The sequence below is a fragment of the Eptatretus burgeri genome, chromosome 5 (assembly GCF_056783735.1).
Source record: "Eptatretus burgeri isolate ZD-2024b chromosome 5, Ebu_testis_v1, whole genome shotgun sequence".
Taxonomy (NCBI): Eukaryota; Metazoa; Chordata; class Myxini; order Myxiniformes; family Myxinidae; genus Eptatretus; species Eptatretus burgeri.
Genome location: NC_140965.1, coordinates 106,999,313 through 107,014,731, shown reverse-complemented (window position 1 = coordinate 107,014,731; position 15,419 = coordinate 106,999,313). Strand labels below are relative to the sequence as shown.

The 15,419-nt window shown below is 41.6% G+C and overlaps 1 protein-coding gene across 4 annotated transcripts in view; it reads right to left on the bottom strand.

Annotated features, from left to right (window-relative positions):
* The window catches only part of LOC147027119 (pappalysin-2-like), a 510,774-nt gene that overhangs the window by 321,406 nt on the left and 173,949 nt on the right, over nt 1-15,419 (bottom strand). For all 4 annotated transcript variants that reach the window (XM_085883283.1, XM_085883284.1, XM_085883285.1 and 1 more), the window contains exons 12-13: nt 8,021-8,205; nt 1,005-1,154 (exon numbers count right to left, since the gene is read on the bottom strand). In XM_085883283.1, coding sequence (XP_085739409.1) covers nt 1,005-1,154; nt 8,021-8,205 — 335 coding nt within the window. The remainder of the gene's footprint in view (nt 1-1,004; nt 1,155-8,020; nt 8,206-15,419) is intronic.

Here is a 15,419-nt window from a genome sequence, read left to right as displayed (position 1 = left end):
CAGAGGGCGCTCCACCTCGATGTGAATGGATTCAATAGCGATCCTGAAACAGCAGCTGCAGATACACTATTTTTTCATAACGGAGGTACTCAATGACCAGCAATGTTCCTAACCTGCAGAACACAGGAATGTGGACATGGTACTGTCTGAATGGTCGATAAAATTTGTTTGAAAGATAACATGGCACTGTACTTTGAACATGCTCGAGACCTTTGTTTGGCACGGATGGCCAAGCTAAGGTTTTTGCTTAAAAGCGAATGGAGATTTGTAATACCCCGATAGAAGAGCAACAAAATTCGAGCTGAAATTCAGATTTCAATTCAAATAGCTGGGGCTGGTGTATCGAAAGGCATGATGGGCCAAATGGCCTCTTCCTGCACCAAAAGTTCCTTGTATGTAAATCAGACCCAGTCTTGATAACTCAGAGACAGACACACAACCAATGTCAGCTTTCTCAAAGAGAAACAATTATCATTGCATTACATGTGAAACAGTACCGACATCAGTTGAAGAATACAATAATACAATTGGATCGATATACTATACTTGAACTCACCCTGCCAACACGCACGCACGCACACAAATATTTCGTGAATGGTTGTGTGTTAAATATTTATCTCAAATATTGCTCATCTGTGGAAAATAGACCTGCGAATGATTTTACTGCAAACTATGTCTAAATCTCAGCTGCAAAGCAGGTAGATGAATGCAAGCCCTCCACTCAGGGAAAAATAAACAAAATACTTCTTCTTACAAAATGACACCCACTTAGTCGCATCTACGAAAGCAGTGCGGTTACACACGGCTAAGTCAATCTGCCTGTTGGTCACGGAGGAGGTTCACGACAGGTCAAGAGAAGGGTTAGCAGATTTCGTTCTGCACCATTCCCACAGCCCCTTCTGGAGCGATGTTTTGCAGGCATGTTTGCCGAGGTCATGACCATTTCCAGCGTGACAAGGAGGGGGGCAGAAAGCCCAAAAAACAAATGGCCGATCAAAGCTCACCTTGAGCCAGAAGGGTTTGTTGCCATTTGTGTGGGGGTTCCACACTGAGATCGGGGGCTGCTGGAAGGATTTCGAGAGAGCTTCTGGGCAAGGGAACCAAGCCCACTGCTTTAAACTCTTTGGCTGATCCAGACTCCGGCTCCGGCATGGCTTCCAAGAGAAAAACCAAAAAAAAGAGGAAAAACGCAGAAGTTAGTTACCCTTAGCACCGCATAATTTCGGTCAGAAAATGATACGTTCAAGACAGGCACATCAGATTAGTTCAAAATAAGTTTTGTGGGCCACACACACTCTGGTTATCTTCCTAACCCTTGGCTGGCCTGTACGTATTTGAGATACCTAAATCGTTCTTACCTTTGTATGGCTAGTTTAGTATATGTTACATAACACTGTACAAGGAGCATTGTTTATTCTGTCTTTGCCAACATGTCTTTCACTCAGTATGAAGTGGACAATGCACAGTCAACATCATTCATGAAGCACACAAATTAAAAATTATATATATATATATATATATATATATATATATATATATATATATATATATATATATATATATATATATATATATATATATATATATATATATATATATATATATATATATATACACACACATACCTGTTTGTGGCCCATCTATCCTTACAGCAAAGGGAACTCACCTGGTTACCTGTGCCATCGAAGGTTGATGGAGATTTGCATTCACCCCTGTCTATTTTTATGTGAGCAGGATATCTCAAAAAGTTATGGAGGGATACAAACAAAACTTGGTGCTCAGGTTGGGTGTGTGACAGGACGAATTGTTTAGATTTTGCTGAAGATCCGGATCCAGCTATGAGAATTATTTTTAAGTGATTCTTCACCATCGAGAGATGGGGCCAAAAGCAATATATATATATATATATATATATATATATATATATATATATATATATATATATATATATATATATATATATATATATATATATATATATATATATATATCATGATGTCTCAAAAAGTTGTGGACGAGTGATGACAAAACTTGGTGGATGAGTTGGGTAGGTGACAAGAACAAGCTGATTCAATTTTGATTCAGGTCCGGATCCAGATCCGGCCTATCAGTGGGGATACAAAACATAAACTGTTCAGCCTGGTGGAGGTATGTGCTCTACCGACTGCCGTTCTAGTTTCATATGCTAGAATGGTACCATCATTTGCTCGGAGCACAGCTGTGCCACTGATGCAGTTCCCCCCTGTAGGTTACAGCAGGAATTTGAAATTTGGCCAAGGTGCTGGCACACTCTTCACAAAGCACACCGTGGGATCTTTAAAGTCCACAAACCAATGCTGGCAGATGGAAAACCGAGTTTAACTTCCATCAGAGGGACAGCAGACACATTGATACCTCACCCTGCCTGTGAAGCACCAGTCTGGCAGTTTATCGCTGGGCCAAGATTCGATCCCAGGCTAGACAGCTCACAGGTGAGTGTGCATACCTCTAGGCTATCCTAACAGCCCCAACTGCTACAATGTGCTGCACCAAGAAAAAGTTGATGTACGTCTGAGCTGAGCAGCTCTTCTCTGTCCCTGAATCCGTGTGCAAAATCGGCATTGTTTTCCCACATGCTGCTTTCTGCGATCGTTCGAAAATTATTCATTGCACTATTCTAACTCGAGTGCCAATGTAGTCACACTTTCGCGGTACTGCAGACCTGCTCTAAGAGAACCCCGGGTTACTGAAGCCAACCAACATCAATGATGATGGTTATGTGCTCTTCATCACCGTCTCACTAACGAAATGGTGGTATAGTACAGCAAAGCATGATTCAACATCACATGCAAACATTCAGAGACCATCTTGGCACCATCAGAAAGTTATCTCACATGTGCAATACTTGGCTACTGAATACGTAATGTCTGGTGGTTAAGCCGTGTGCCCACCCACCCACAAGCTCCCCTTTCCTTGCAAATTAGGGCAGGAATATAAAATTATGCTGGGGCACAACTATATTTCAAAAACACGGTGAGAAATTCACCAGCAAATGCTGGCAGCTGTGACAGCCAGCTTTATATCCCCTCTGAAGTATCACATACTCATTGGTGCAATCCACCAGCAAATGCTTGGAGATAGGAAAGTCAGCTTAATGCCCAAACTAATGGAGTGTGTACTTATTTATGGAATACAAAGCATGGGAAGCGTCGGGATGATATGGTAATTGTGCCAGGATTCGAAGCCCAAGACTAGACAGCCAAACGACAAGTGCACTGCCACTGTGCTCGCTTGTCAGCAAATCAAAAGAATGATACAACAATGTAGGCCGAATACTGAATGACACAAAAACAATAGTCGTGTGCTGTACAACAAGAAAAGACGAGAGCGAAGTTGATGGCGTATCATCACAAATCCCCACATTTCCCACCGAAAGCAAAGTTGAAAGATTTTTGAGTTAAAAAATGTTTTCTTCTGTTTTGACCCCTGTACCCTTAAGTCCCTACCCTCTGTGGCATGAACCGGGGGTCACATCCAAAAACATCGTTATATACAGTGCCTTCAGAAAGTAAAAGTTAGATGGGGAGTGTCGGTGAACAGCAACCTTCAAGTCTTTCCAAAGATTCTCAATGGGATTCAAGTCTCGGCTTTGGCTGGGCCACTCAAGGACTTTCACGGTCTTGTTCTGAAGTCATTCCAGTGTTTGCTTTGGCTGTATGCTTGGGGACATTCTCCTGTTGGAATATAAATCAACGCCACAGTCCAAAGTATTTTGCACTCTGAAGCAGGTTCTCAAGGATTTGCCTGAACAGTATTTAGCTCCATTCATTGTTCTCTCGATCCTTACAAGTCTGCCAGTCCCTGCCGCTGAAAAGCATCGCCATAGCATGACGCTGCCATCATAATGCTTTGCGGTAGGGATGGTGTTAGATGGGTGATTAGCTGTGCTCGGTTTCTGCCAGATGTAGTGTTTTGCATTCAGGCAAAACATTATAATATTCATATCATCAGACCACAGAATCTTTTGATTCATGCTCTCAGAGTCGTTTACACACCTTTTTGCAAACTCCAGGTGTGCTGTCATGTGCCTTTTTCTCAGGAGTGGCTTCTGTCGAGCCACTCTCCCATAAAGCCCAGATTTGTGAAGTGCTGCAGAGACTGTTGTCGCTCTGGCAGGTTCTCCCATCTCAGCCCAGGAACTCTGTAGTTCTGTCAGAGTGGTCATTGGGTTCTTGTTCACCTCCCTGACCAAGGTCCTTCTTGCCCGGTTGCTCAGTTTGGTCAGACAGCCAGCTCCAGTAAGAGTCTGGGTAGTTCCATATTCCTTCCATTTCCTAATGATGGAGCTCACTGTGATCTTGGAAACTTTCAACACTCTAGAAATTGTTTTATACCCTTCACAAGATCTATTCCTCCTCACAATTCTATCTTCGAGTTCTACGGACAGTTCCTGGCACTTCATGGTGGAGTTCCTGCTCTGACATGTACTGTCAATTGTGAGACCTTATATACAAAGATATGTTTCTTTCTAAATAATGTCCAATCAATTGAATTGGCCACAGGTGAACTCCAATCAAGTTGTCGAGACATCTCAATGATGATCATTGGAAATTGGATGCACCTGAGCTCAATCTGGAGGGTCACAGCAAAGGGTTTGAATATTTATTTACACAAGACATTTCAGCCTTTCAGTTTTTTATTTATTTGTAAAAAAATTCCAAAAAACATGTTTTCACTTTATCATTATGGGGTATTTGTAGATCTTTGACAATTAAAATATATATATATATATATATATATATATATATATATATATATATATATATATATAATCAATTTTACATTCAGGATGTAACACAACAAAATGTGACAAAAGTCGAGGGGTGCGAATACTTTCTGAAGGAACTGAATTTCATGCACTCCCCAAAGTTGATGGCATATGTAAAGTTTCATTTCAAAAAATGTTTCAAAATGTGCCCATAATTGCATTTATTATTATTTGACCTTGATATCACACTCCAAGGGCTGAGTCAAAAATGATACTGCTCTTGAACCGTCTTGCCATGTGGTGAACATAACTAGCCATAACTAGCCAGGAACATAACATAACATGTGGTGAACATAAATAAACTATAGCCAGGTTGGATAGAATGCATTGTCAGATTTTCTAACCTCATGCACTGGATGGAGAGAGACTGAACTTTGACCAAAATAATGGCTATTTGATTTCATAATCAAATCACAAGGGTGGAAAACACTGACTGCGCATGCTATCTAAAAAAAAAGCATGGAGTGAATCCACCAAAGATGAAAATGACAATTAATGTAATAAAGATAATCTTGTAAGGAGAGTGTGAATTTGTTCCATTACCACTTATTCGTGCCAAAGCCATGGTTTATCTATTTTGCAGACATCGTGATATCTTGAGTCGGATCTTTGGCTGACTGGTTAGAGACTTGTTCCTTTCTCCATTGACTGATGCGGGTTTCATTCCCGTGGCCATAAACTCTCACCAACCCACACTTGGCATGTGTGATGATGAGAATACCAAACATCCCTTAACCTGAGTTGAATGAGGTCTTCACCCTGCATTGGACTAGAATTGTCTGGCTTGAGGTTTGAGGAAGTTTATCTCGAGACCTCAGCAAATGAATGCAGTAATTGCCACTGTGCGAACAATCATTGTTTGAAAAATAGAAGTTTCCTTTTTCACAATTATTAAATACCGATCTTGTCTGGCGATAAGAAGTTGAGCTTCCATCTTGTCCGTTCAATTTCAAAAGACACTCCTCCATAGAGCACAACAATGGTCATATCCTCTGAATGTTAAACAATGAGATTGCATTGGGATGCTCTGTTTGGACAATTTGTCGCAACCTCATGGCATCCAACATTCTTTGATCCTCACTGACATTGTTCCATCCTTTCCAGTGATGTCATCCACACTAACCTTCACTTACACTTCATTCCCTAATACAAGGAATGCAGTAGGAGGCCAAAAGGCCCATCAAAGCCTGCTCGATGTTTGCCAACCTATGGTTGCTTGTCCATGCTCTATCTTTGTAGCTACTGAGCGTCAAGCAAGGAAGCAGCACATACCTTTTTTCAAGTCTTTGGTATGACTCGATCAGGGTTAAAACCACCAACCTCCCAGACTCAGAACGGGCACTCTAACCATGACACCACTGAGTCTGGTTTGTTAACTAACCTTCCACCTGGCAGCATCTTGAGTCTGGTTCATTTATGTGTCTATGAATTTGGGATCCGTCTGTCTCAATGCATTTTGTAAAGTAGGGAAGTGCACCGATCTCCCAGCAACAGACATTCGGCAGCAATGTCAATAATGGTCTGTTCTGAAAGAGATCATTAGAGTTTAAAGAACACAATTCAAATCAGGTAACTCTCATGTTCTCATTTTCTCTTTAGAAACAGTACATCTGACTTACTGTGCAATTAAGTAATTTCAAAATCCTCCAATTGGTTCAGATTTCATGATGGGACACGCTATCCTGTGCTACTGACTATAGGTCTCTGGTTGCAAAGTAGATGATGATACCTATAATGATGAACTGTATAAAGACGAGACGTTTTAATACCCCGAGAGCGACTGAGCAACAACAGTTGGAAAGGAAATAAATTAGAAACCCAGAGAGGTGTTTGACTGACGACCAAGGAGAGCCTGGACAAGGTATCCAAGAACAACAACAACAAAAAAAAAGGTGCAGCGATCGTGACTCCAATTGGAGACACATTTAAATGCAGATATTGAGGCTCATGAAAGAGCAGAATAAGGGTGGTCAGAGTATAAAGACAGAATCGAGAAAAAGGAAAACAGTGGGGGTGATAACAAATGAAAGCACCACAGCACAAGGAAAGGAATTGCAGAAGGGGAGAAGAATAGTTTGAGCAGGTGTAATGAAGCTCAGTGTTGGATATGAGATAGGCCATGAGGAGGTGGTGAGCAGCAGACTTAAAATTATTTTCAGGAAAAGCTCAAGAAAGGAAGACTGTTTCATAAGCAAGTAAAGAGAGCTATAAAAGAATGCAGATGAACCTTGGTTTTAGACTTGGGGAGGGTAACAGGGAAGGGTGACCTGGATGGGCAATGGCTGGGCTTTAGAAGTGAGAGAGCAGGAGGAGTAAGAGCAGAATGGAGCTGATAAAATACTACAACTTAATTAACTTAATCAATCTGCAATGATTGTTTAATACGAATTCCTTTACAACTTACAACGACCTTCCACACAGGAGGAGGCATCAAGGCCCACAAAGCATGCACAATTATTGGCAACCTATGGTTGTTTGTCTGTGCTCTATTCTTTTGAAAAGCTGAGCATCAGGCAAGGAACACCACGTACTATTTTTAAAGTCTATGGTGCGACTCGGCTGAGGTTGAGTTCAAAACGCTGACCTCCCAGACTCAGAGCTGACACTCAAACCATTAGACTGCTGAGTCTGGAGGCACAGTTCTCGCCATCTCTTGCTCGTAATCGTAATTCTCTTCAATCTTCATCGACCCCATACTTCTTGGACAATAACAATAAAAAAAATTTTTTTAATTGGGCTTTAAAAAAAGGTTGAGGACATTTTCACATACTTTTCATACATGTGTAGGTAAAATTGGATTCTATGCAAAGTAAAATCCATTAACTTTTCGTGTTATTCAAATTCACAATTTTTTATTTTAAAAAAGGTTCTTATTCCCAGAAAATTTGTGAAGATGAATCGTCGATCAAACATACTTCTTAATCTAATCAGGAACCTATTGTACCTCCTCAATGACTCAAACCTTAACCAGCCTATTACAGTCGCTGAAAGTATAAAGGCCTCCAAAAGTGTTTAGCATATTCAGACAGTTTGCCAAATGTGGGTTGGCATGTGTGTGAGCAGCTAATGGAATCGAACCCACACACCAGCCAGTGGAATAAAAGAAACAAGTCTTTAACTACTCAAAACAACCACTCCCATGAATAGCTAGTTTAATTCCAAATGCATTATGAAAAGATGGATGAATGAATGAAAAGATATTATTGAAAATACCTTGTGCACAGATGGCATTCCCAAAACGGATCGGGCTGGGCAGTGCTTTTGGTCATCGTGGGAAGCCAAAGCCTCCGATGCCCAGTGGTCAATGAAACCGGTGGGTGGGCGTATGGGACAATCGACGTCCTCTTCGCTATCACATGCAAAATCCTCTCCACCCTGGAAGCAAACACTCGGCTGGCCTGAAACACAACAATACATGGTAAGTCATGATGGTTTGACTGTGCATAGAAAATCAAATGATGCAGATTTTTACCGCACAAAAACTTCTCATACACCCCCGTACCAGCAATGTTGAGATGCCGTGATATCATTTTGAGGAATTAAATTCCAAAAACTTGTGAAGAATGCATAATTATGAGAAAAAGCAGCAAAAATTGGGAAAGAAGATGTAAGATTTTGTTTTGAGTAAAATGAAAAACCCGACCTGCGGAACACACGGCCTTCGTGGAGATATGGGACCATAACATGATTTGGCTCGAAACATGACTTGAAATCATGACAACACTCCATGTTTATGCTTTCCATTGATGAGTTGCCATCTCACTGAAGTATAAAAATGCTCAATTTCCATTACAAAGTTTGTGATTAAATCCATATGGCATTGCATATATGCTGTTAGAATGTGGCTGGGAACGTGCTCCTGGCAGACGTACGATGCAAACACACCGGGCAGTGAAAATGAAAATATTTTTCAAGAAACATGTCCATCCACCACAAAGCGACCACAACCTTCCCCAGCGATAGAAACGCCTCCAAATGTTACGGTAACATCGGCGATTTTATTTGTACCGATTGTACACTTGTCGAGGAAAAAAAAATGTTCCTATTCCGTCACTTCTGTGCATCTCAGAAAGGTAAGGACGTTATATGGAAGAGGAGATGAAGGTAGAATAAGAAGAGTGGGCGTCGAGGATTGGGCTTTGTGCAGGTGGGTGAGTCCCGAAGTTTGTGCTGTTCACTGTTTCCTAGTTTCCTTTTAGCTACTGTTTAGGCTTCTGCCAACGATTCTTATGCAGCTGCCAAACAGGCCAACACTGACGGCCTTATAATGTATGTCAGCTCTAACTTACAACCCTTTTGTTATTCATGATATTAAGAACAAAACATTGATGAGATGATTTTAAAATTGATTTTTTTAGTTAAAAAAAATATCGTTTGTTCACTATATTTATAAGTCAAAAACAATTTTTTTTGTCAAAGGTTTAATGTACATGTATATGTATATATTATTCCAGAACACCAGACTCAATGTGGACACAAAGATTTATACTTTTTGATGAAAAATAAACATTTTGAAATGTTTTAAGTGTCACTTGGAAATTTGTTGTTTCATTCAAAAACAATGATCTGGAAAACCCTCCTCATCCTTTTTGTGGATGCGTCCACATTGTGTCACACGGTACCCTCATCCCGCCCATTGAGAGCCGGCAGATGCGTCATCGCTCTCTGCTGATTTGAAATTGATTAGATTCTGATCTGATAAACGAAACATGTCTTTCAATGCTGGGAAATCTCTGTCTCGAAACGTCATTCTGGAAGGATCAGAAAACTGACCCAGATATCTATTTCCCATGGTTAGTCACCGGAGGCTCGGTCTCGTGAACATCTGAGCCTCACAATCGGCCATTATCTTTCCTGGCCCGACCATCACAAGCGCAAAGCTGGCCTCCAAAGTCAGCCGCAAACTCTGTATCCTTTGTTGTTTCAAGTCATTCCTTAAAAAAAAAGAAAAAAAAAACATTGAAATACTCACGTTGTCAGAGAGTTACCTCAGCGCCAAAGAGTCTTGCAGTTCAGATCAGGCCAACTGGCAGGGACTGCAAGCTGCTCTCTCATATCAACATTGGTTTTCAAACTCTGCAATACCTCAATATTGATGCTACCTGGGAAATCCTCCAAAAAGTCAGTGTCAGTGTCTCTCTGTCTCTCTGTCTCTCTGTCTCTCTCTGTCTGTCTGTCTGTCTGTCTGTCTGTCTGTCTGTCTGTCTCTCTCTCTCTCTCTCTCTCTCTCTCTCTCTCTCTCTCTCTCTCTCTCTCTCTCTCTCTCTCTCTCTCTCTCTCTCTCTCTCTCACACACACACACACTCACACACACACACATTTATCCCATCTCATTCGCAGCTATCATACCCAACCTCTCGCCCAGGGTAGAAGGAATCATGTGAGGAGGCAGTTGCCTTCAAACAACCTGCCTTAAATTCATGGATGGCAAATCTAACTGAATGTAATCTAAGGTAATTCTACAAAGCCTGCAACAAGTGTGTGTCCACTCTCAGGAGAGCCAGAAAATGACATCTGTCCAACCTCAAGGCTGTACTCTCAAACCTGTGTCATTTCTAAAAGTCCCAGCAGGTCCTTGTCAAGTCGATCTCTGGTGTGGACTCCTCCTCTATCCCTTTCTTAACTTCAAAGGGCACCATAGCTGACTCTGCTTGTGAGAAGGCAACGTCTCAACTTTATTTTTGCTTCCAAATCTTGCACACTCAATGGTTGGCTCCCATTTCGTAACTTACCAACTCACACCCAACTGCTCCTGAAGATGTTTCTGGCATCATGTGACTTTGATTAACTGGACCAGATGGACTCAGCACATAGGTCTTAAAAACCTACTCTGCCATTCTTGTGCATCCTCTTTCTGTTGTGCCAAACCTACCATTTGCCTGTCAATTTGGAAGTCAGTCAACATCTTTGCATTACACAAAAATGTTGCAAACAGATTCTCTTAAAGGTTCAAATTACTTTACTTGCATTGATGAGTAAAGACATTGAATCCATCATCACAGATGCCCATAAAATTCTTCCTTGTCTCCCTGACAACACCCATGCCTCACACCTTTCACACCTTGATACCAAGTAGATCAGGGCGCTCAAAATCATTGAAACGTCCTGGGACGTTCATTGGATGGGACATTCAGCTGGAGACCCATCCACCAGTAAGGTGCCCCCAGTTGAACATGGATTTAGCACATTCCCTGAAGGGTGATTGCATCTCCCCTCCCACGCAGCCCCCCCCCCCACAGTGACACATACACTCTCACATGGATACACACACACAATTACATTTTTACTGCGAGTAAATTTACACATTCAATTCTCACAACTCAACAAAAAAGCCTCACCCTCTCAACTCTTTCCTATCTTTGCTCTCCGCCTCCTATGTCCTTCACTCCCGAAAGTCCTCAACTCCCATTCCCCACCCCACTTCCCCTTCCAAAGTTGTCCCATCTTTACTCTCACCATCCACCCGCTCACCGTCCAAGGCAAACGGGCATTCTCACATCAAAATAGAGGAATATCCAACGTTTTCTGCTCCACTATCATGATATTACCGACTACCGACTTCACAGAAACTGGTCTCACAGTTGCCTGTTCAACTAACAATTTGAGAAAATAGTTGGAAATAATATCAAACCTGCATAACCTCTGCGGTAAAGGTGCTGCTTGAGAGAAAAAGGTAATTCTAAAGGATTCTAAAGGGTAATTCTAAAGGATTATAAAGGGTAATTCTAAAGGATTCCTCAAGGATTGGCGGCCGTGGTACAGAGACTGTGGGTGTAGTTAGGCGAACTGTCCAACCAATGGGTGGAACTCATACGCACGCACACAAACACAGCTCCTTTTCCTTTTATAGTATACATAATAAACATGACGAGGTGTTATGAAGGACATTTTACTTACTATGAATAATTTTAGAGTTGACGAGTCAAACATCAATTCATTTGTTTGTTCCAGCGGCCCAGCTGCACCCACGGCCAATGATGCTACCCCGCAGCCTTGTGCTGCATACAATAAAAGAAGAAGATTGTTTATTTATATCCTTTGATATCGTGCAACTTGCTACATGAAATTTGATAATCACCACATTGAAGGCTGTGCCTCAATGCAATTCACATTCTGGCATGGAGCATCACGGTTAGTACAGTTTAATTGAATGTAGCATCAATGCAAACAACACCCACACCTCCCTCACCCCATCACCAAGAAATGATGCAAACAGCAACAGGTGCTCCAAAATGAGGTTGTTATTCAAATTCATTTTCCTCATTGGTGTTGGCTTAACGGTTAAGGTGGCTGGCTTAAGATCCTTCCGAGGTCAGCAAAATGAGTACCACCTCACTGGTAGCAGGGGCACTGCGTCAAATAGTTCCAGAAAACTACGCAACTTGCAGCCATAGGCTGCATGATATGAAACAAGATGAAGTCTCCTTCTCACAGTGTAAACCTGCAGAGCTAAACCATGAAACTCAAGAGGCCAAACTTTGACAGGAGCAAGAACATGGTGGTGCTGGTTTAATAAAAAGAGCAAAAAAAAACCACAAAAAAACAACAACAACAAGAAAAACTCTGGGAGAGGAAGGGAGGATGTGCTTTTCACACAAAACCTTTCAGTTTATGAAACAGCAATTTGAAACAAAGAGCTTATGCTTGTGTGGGTGGCATGGATATGTTGAGGCAAGGGATTGCAATTTGAGAAAGAGTGGGATTTGAGAGGTAAGGTAAAAAGGGTCTGTCATGGGTTTATTATAAATTGAACATGTTTATTTACTTGCATCATCTTATAACGACTCCTCTGTTTTACTCGATCATTTAAACAACGAAAGGGAACATCATGATGCGATGCAAGTCTAGATGCGTTGAATGTTGTCCACATGGCCTTTTAATGCCCTCTTTCCTCATCCAGTCCTCCGAAGCACTTGCTTGCTGACTTGTTGGTGGAATATAATTATACAGAATTTGTTGGTTTATTTACTCTTTTGATTGCGACACACTTTATGAAGAGTTTCTCGAACAGGGATGCATCGTAAACAAATGTTTTTAAACTTCGTTGTTATTTTACTTTGAAAGTACAAAGTGCTTTCTGCGGGAGTGTTGGAATAGGGATATGATATAAACACGAAGAGAAAAACTATCTTTTCCAATGTGCAGTATGCATTTCATTCCATTATTTTAAAGATTGAAAGCAGGTTGATGACACAGTACAGAAGGACCTTTGGAAGATTCTATTTGTGTGGGGTATAGCTTGAGCTCTAGCATCTGCAGTTTTCTGCTTTCAATTTTACTGGATGCTCTGTGAACAGAACGTTCCCTCAATGATTGGTTGCACATGTGCTTTAGGTCTTGGCAATGTCATAAACTTCTACCTGCCGACCAGCACCCTCTTGAATCATCTGCTCGTGATTGGTAATTGAATCATGGATGCCCAACATTCTATCTCATTGCCTTGTCCTTCTAACATCAGACATTGGTGTGTTGGTTATGCATCTGGATCACATCAACCTCGCAGACAGGATGGTCCGAATATAAGACTTTGAAATGTTTTATCATCTGTATAGCGTTTTATGTATTTGTACTGGTCTACAGTCCTTGCAGCCACTGGTGTAGTTGGCTCAGCAAGGTTTTCCTGACCCAAAGACAGATGGCAAATGAGAAAGTACAGAATGACCACCCCAACCCTCCTGGTACTGCATCTGGAACACAACTCTGAGAAATGTTCCACTTTGTTTCCTTGAATTTTTCAACCCATATCTGAACAGTTTGAACAATAGTGACAAATGATTCCATGATTTTTGAGCTTAAAAAGTGCAAGAAATAACATCTTAACCGCTTCCAATCACCTTCATTTGCCCACCCCTCCCCCCGTCTCTGTCTCTCTGTCCGTCTCTGTCCGCCTCTCTCTCTCCGTCTGTCTCTCTCTCCATCCGTTTCTCTCTCCGTCCGTCTCTCTCTCCGTCCGTCTCTCTCTCCATCTCTCCATCTCTTCTTCCTCCTCCCCACACACCCATAGTCATCTCTCCACTGAGTTGATGTGTTTCAATGAATTTGTAATCCGTAATCCAAGAGGAATCACCTCTACCAGTGTGGCTAAAGAAGAGGGATTGTGACAAAAAATGTTTGTTCTTATCAGTCAGATGAAGAACCATTACATCATGATGATGCTTCAGACCACCACATATCCATTGCAGGTTTCTCATTCTGCTTTCAACATCCCATTTTCTTTTACAAATGCAATTGCCCTGAATAAGGATATAAATGACAGGAAATGTAATCAACCAAAAAAACCAACACTCCCAATGTTCAATGAGTAAGAGACTGTTTTGATATCTGGCATAAAATTCACTGAATTAGCAGAATATCATTCTTCATAGCTGAAGGCAATGCAACATTCTGGTGTTATGGCTTGGAATAAGGCACGGTGATTAAAACTAGTTTGAAAACATATTTTAGACTCTGTCCTGTGCATGTGCGCAAGCTCAATGATAAGGCACAAGGTCGCACCCTTAATATTTTTTGTGACATTAATGAAAACTTCTTGTTTGGTACCATGGTCAATGAACTGCTGTCTATATAGCCTGTAACCATGATGCCGGGTTTCATCGGTTTTGCCAAAGAGTGACCATATTATATCATTGTCAACACGACCACTGCCCGCAATGCATGATTCTGCAGCCTCAAACATTTCAGCACTGTCCAGATGTCTTCGGAAAACCTTCCATGCACTCGAGCCAAAATGTTGAGACAAACCAGCAAGCAACTCATGAAACAGTTTTTGCACAGTGCGATGGTCTCAGCATGCACATGCACCCAACATCTGTGTGTGCTGTGGCTTCTACGCCATAACACATTGGACAAATACGCCGGGTTTGGCCAGCATTCAAACACTTTGATAACACACGAACATCACACAACATTGATATAAAACACGAGGCCGTTTTGTTGGACTTGTCTTTAATAAACTGCTAAAAAGATCTCAAATTCGTTTTGGAATCAAAACTTTTCCATATCCAACAGCTGAGTGGCAGGATAGCTCAGTTGGCACATTGCAAGGCCTTTTGACTTGTTTGCTCCCAGCTCGGGTTCTTGATGGAATCGGACTCAAACCAACTTCCTTTAGGTACATTGCCGGCAGAGAGTGTGGATCAGGAGCACATAGTTGTTCATAGGGGAGATATATTTTTTGTTCTGCAATGTAGGAATTGCCGTGGTGTCTCTCACAAAAGGTAGGTCTCGGACTGGTACTTCAGCCAAATTCCAATTCCCTGTACAGGGTTCCATCTATTGTCAGGAATGGACGAGTTTCCAATGACATCAGCTTTGCCCTAAAGATGCGACATCATGGAAATTCATCATTGAATGGGTTTCCAATGACGTCACTTCCTTGTGAGTCTGCCCGGCAGGTGCGACGTCACAGAAACTCGTCAATTACTCACTCACAAAATTGTGTGTTAATGAGAATAAAAAAATCCTGTGTGCAGTAAACTGGGTTTTCCACCAAAATATGCGAGTATAACGTTTCATTCATGAATAGTGTTTTTAACCCCGCCGCGTGGCGGAAGGGGGATATTGTTGTCACCCGGGTCGTCCGTCCGTCCGTCCGGCTGGCTGGGCGTCAACA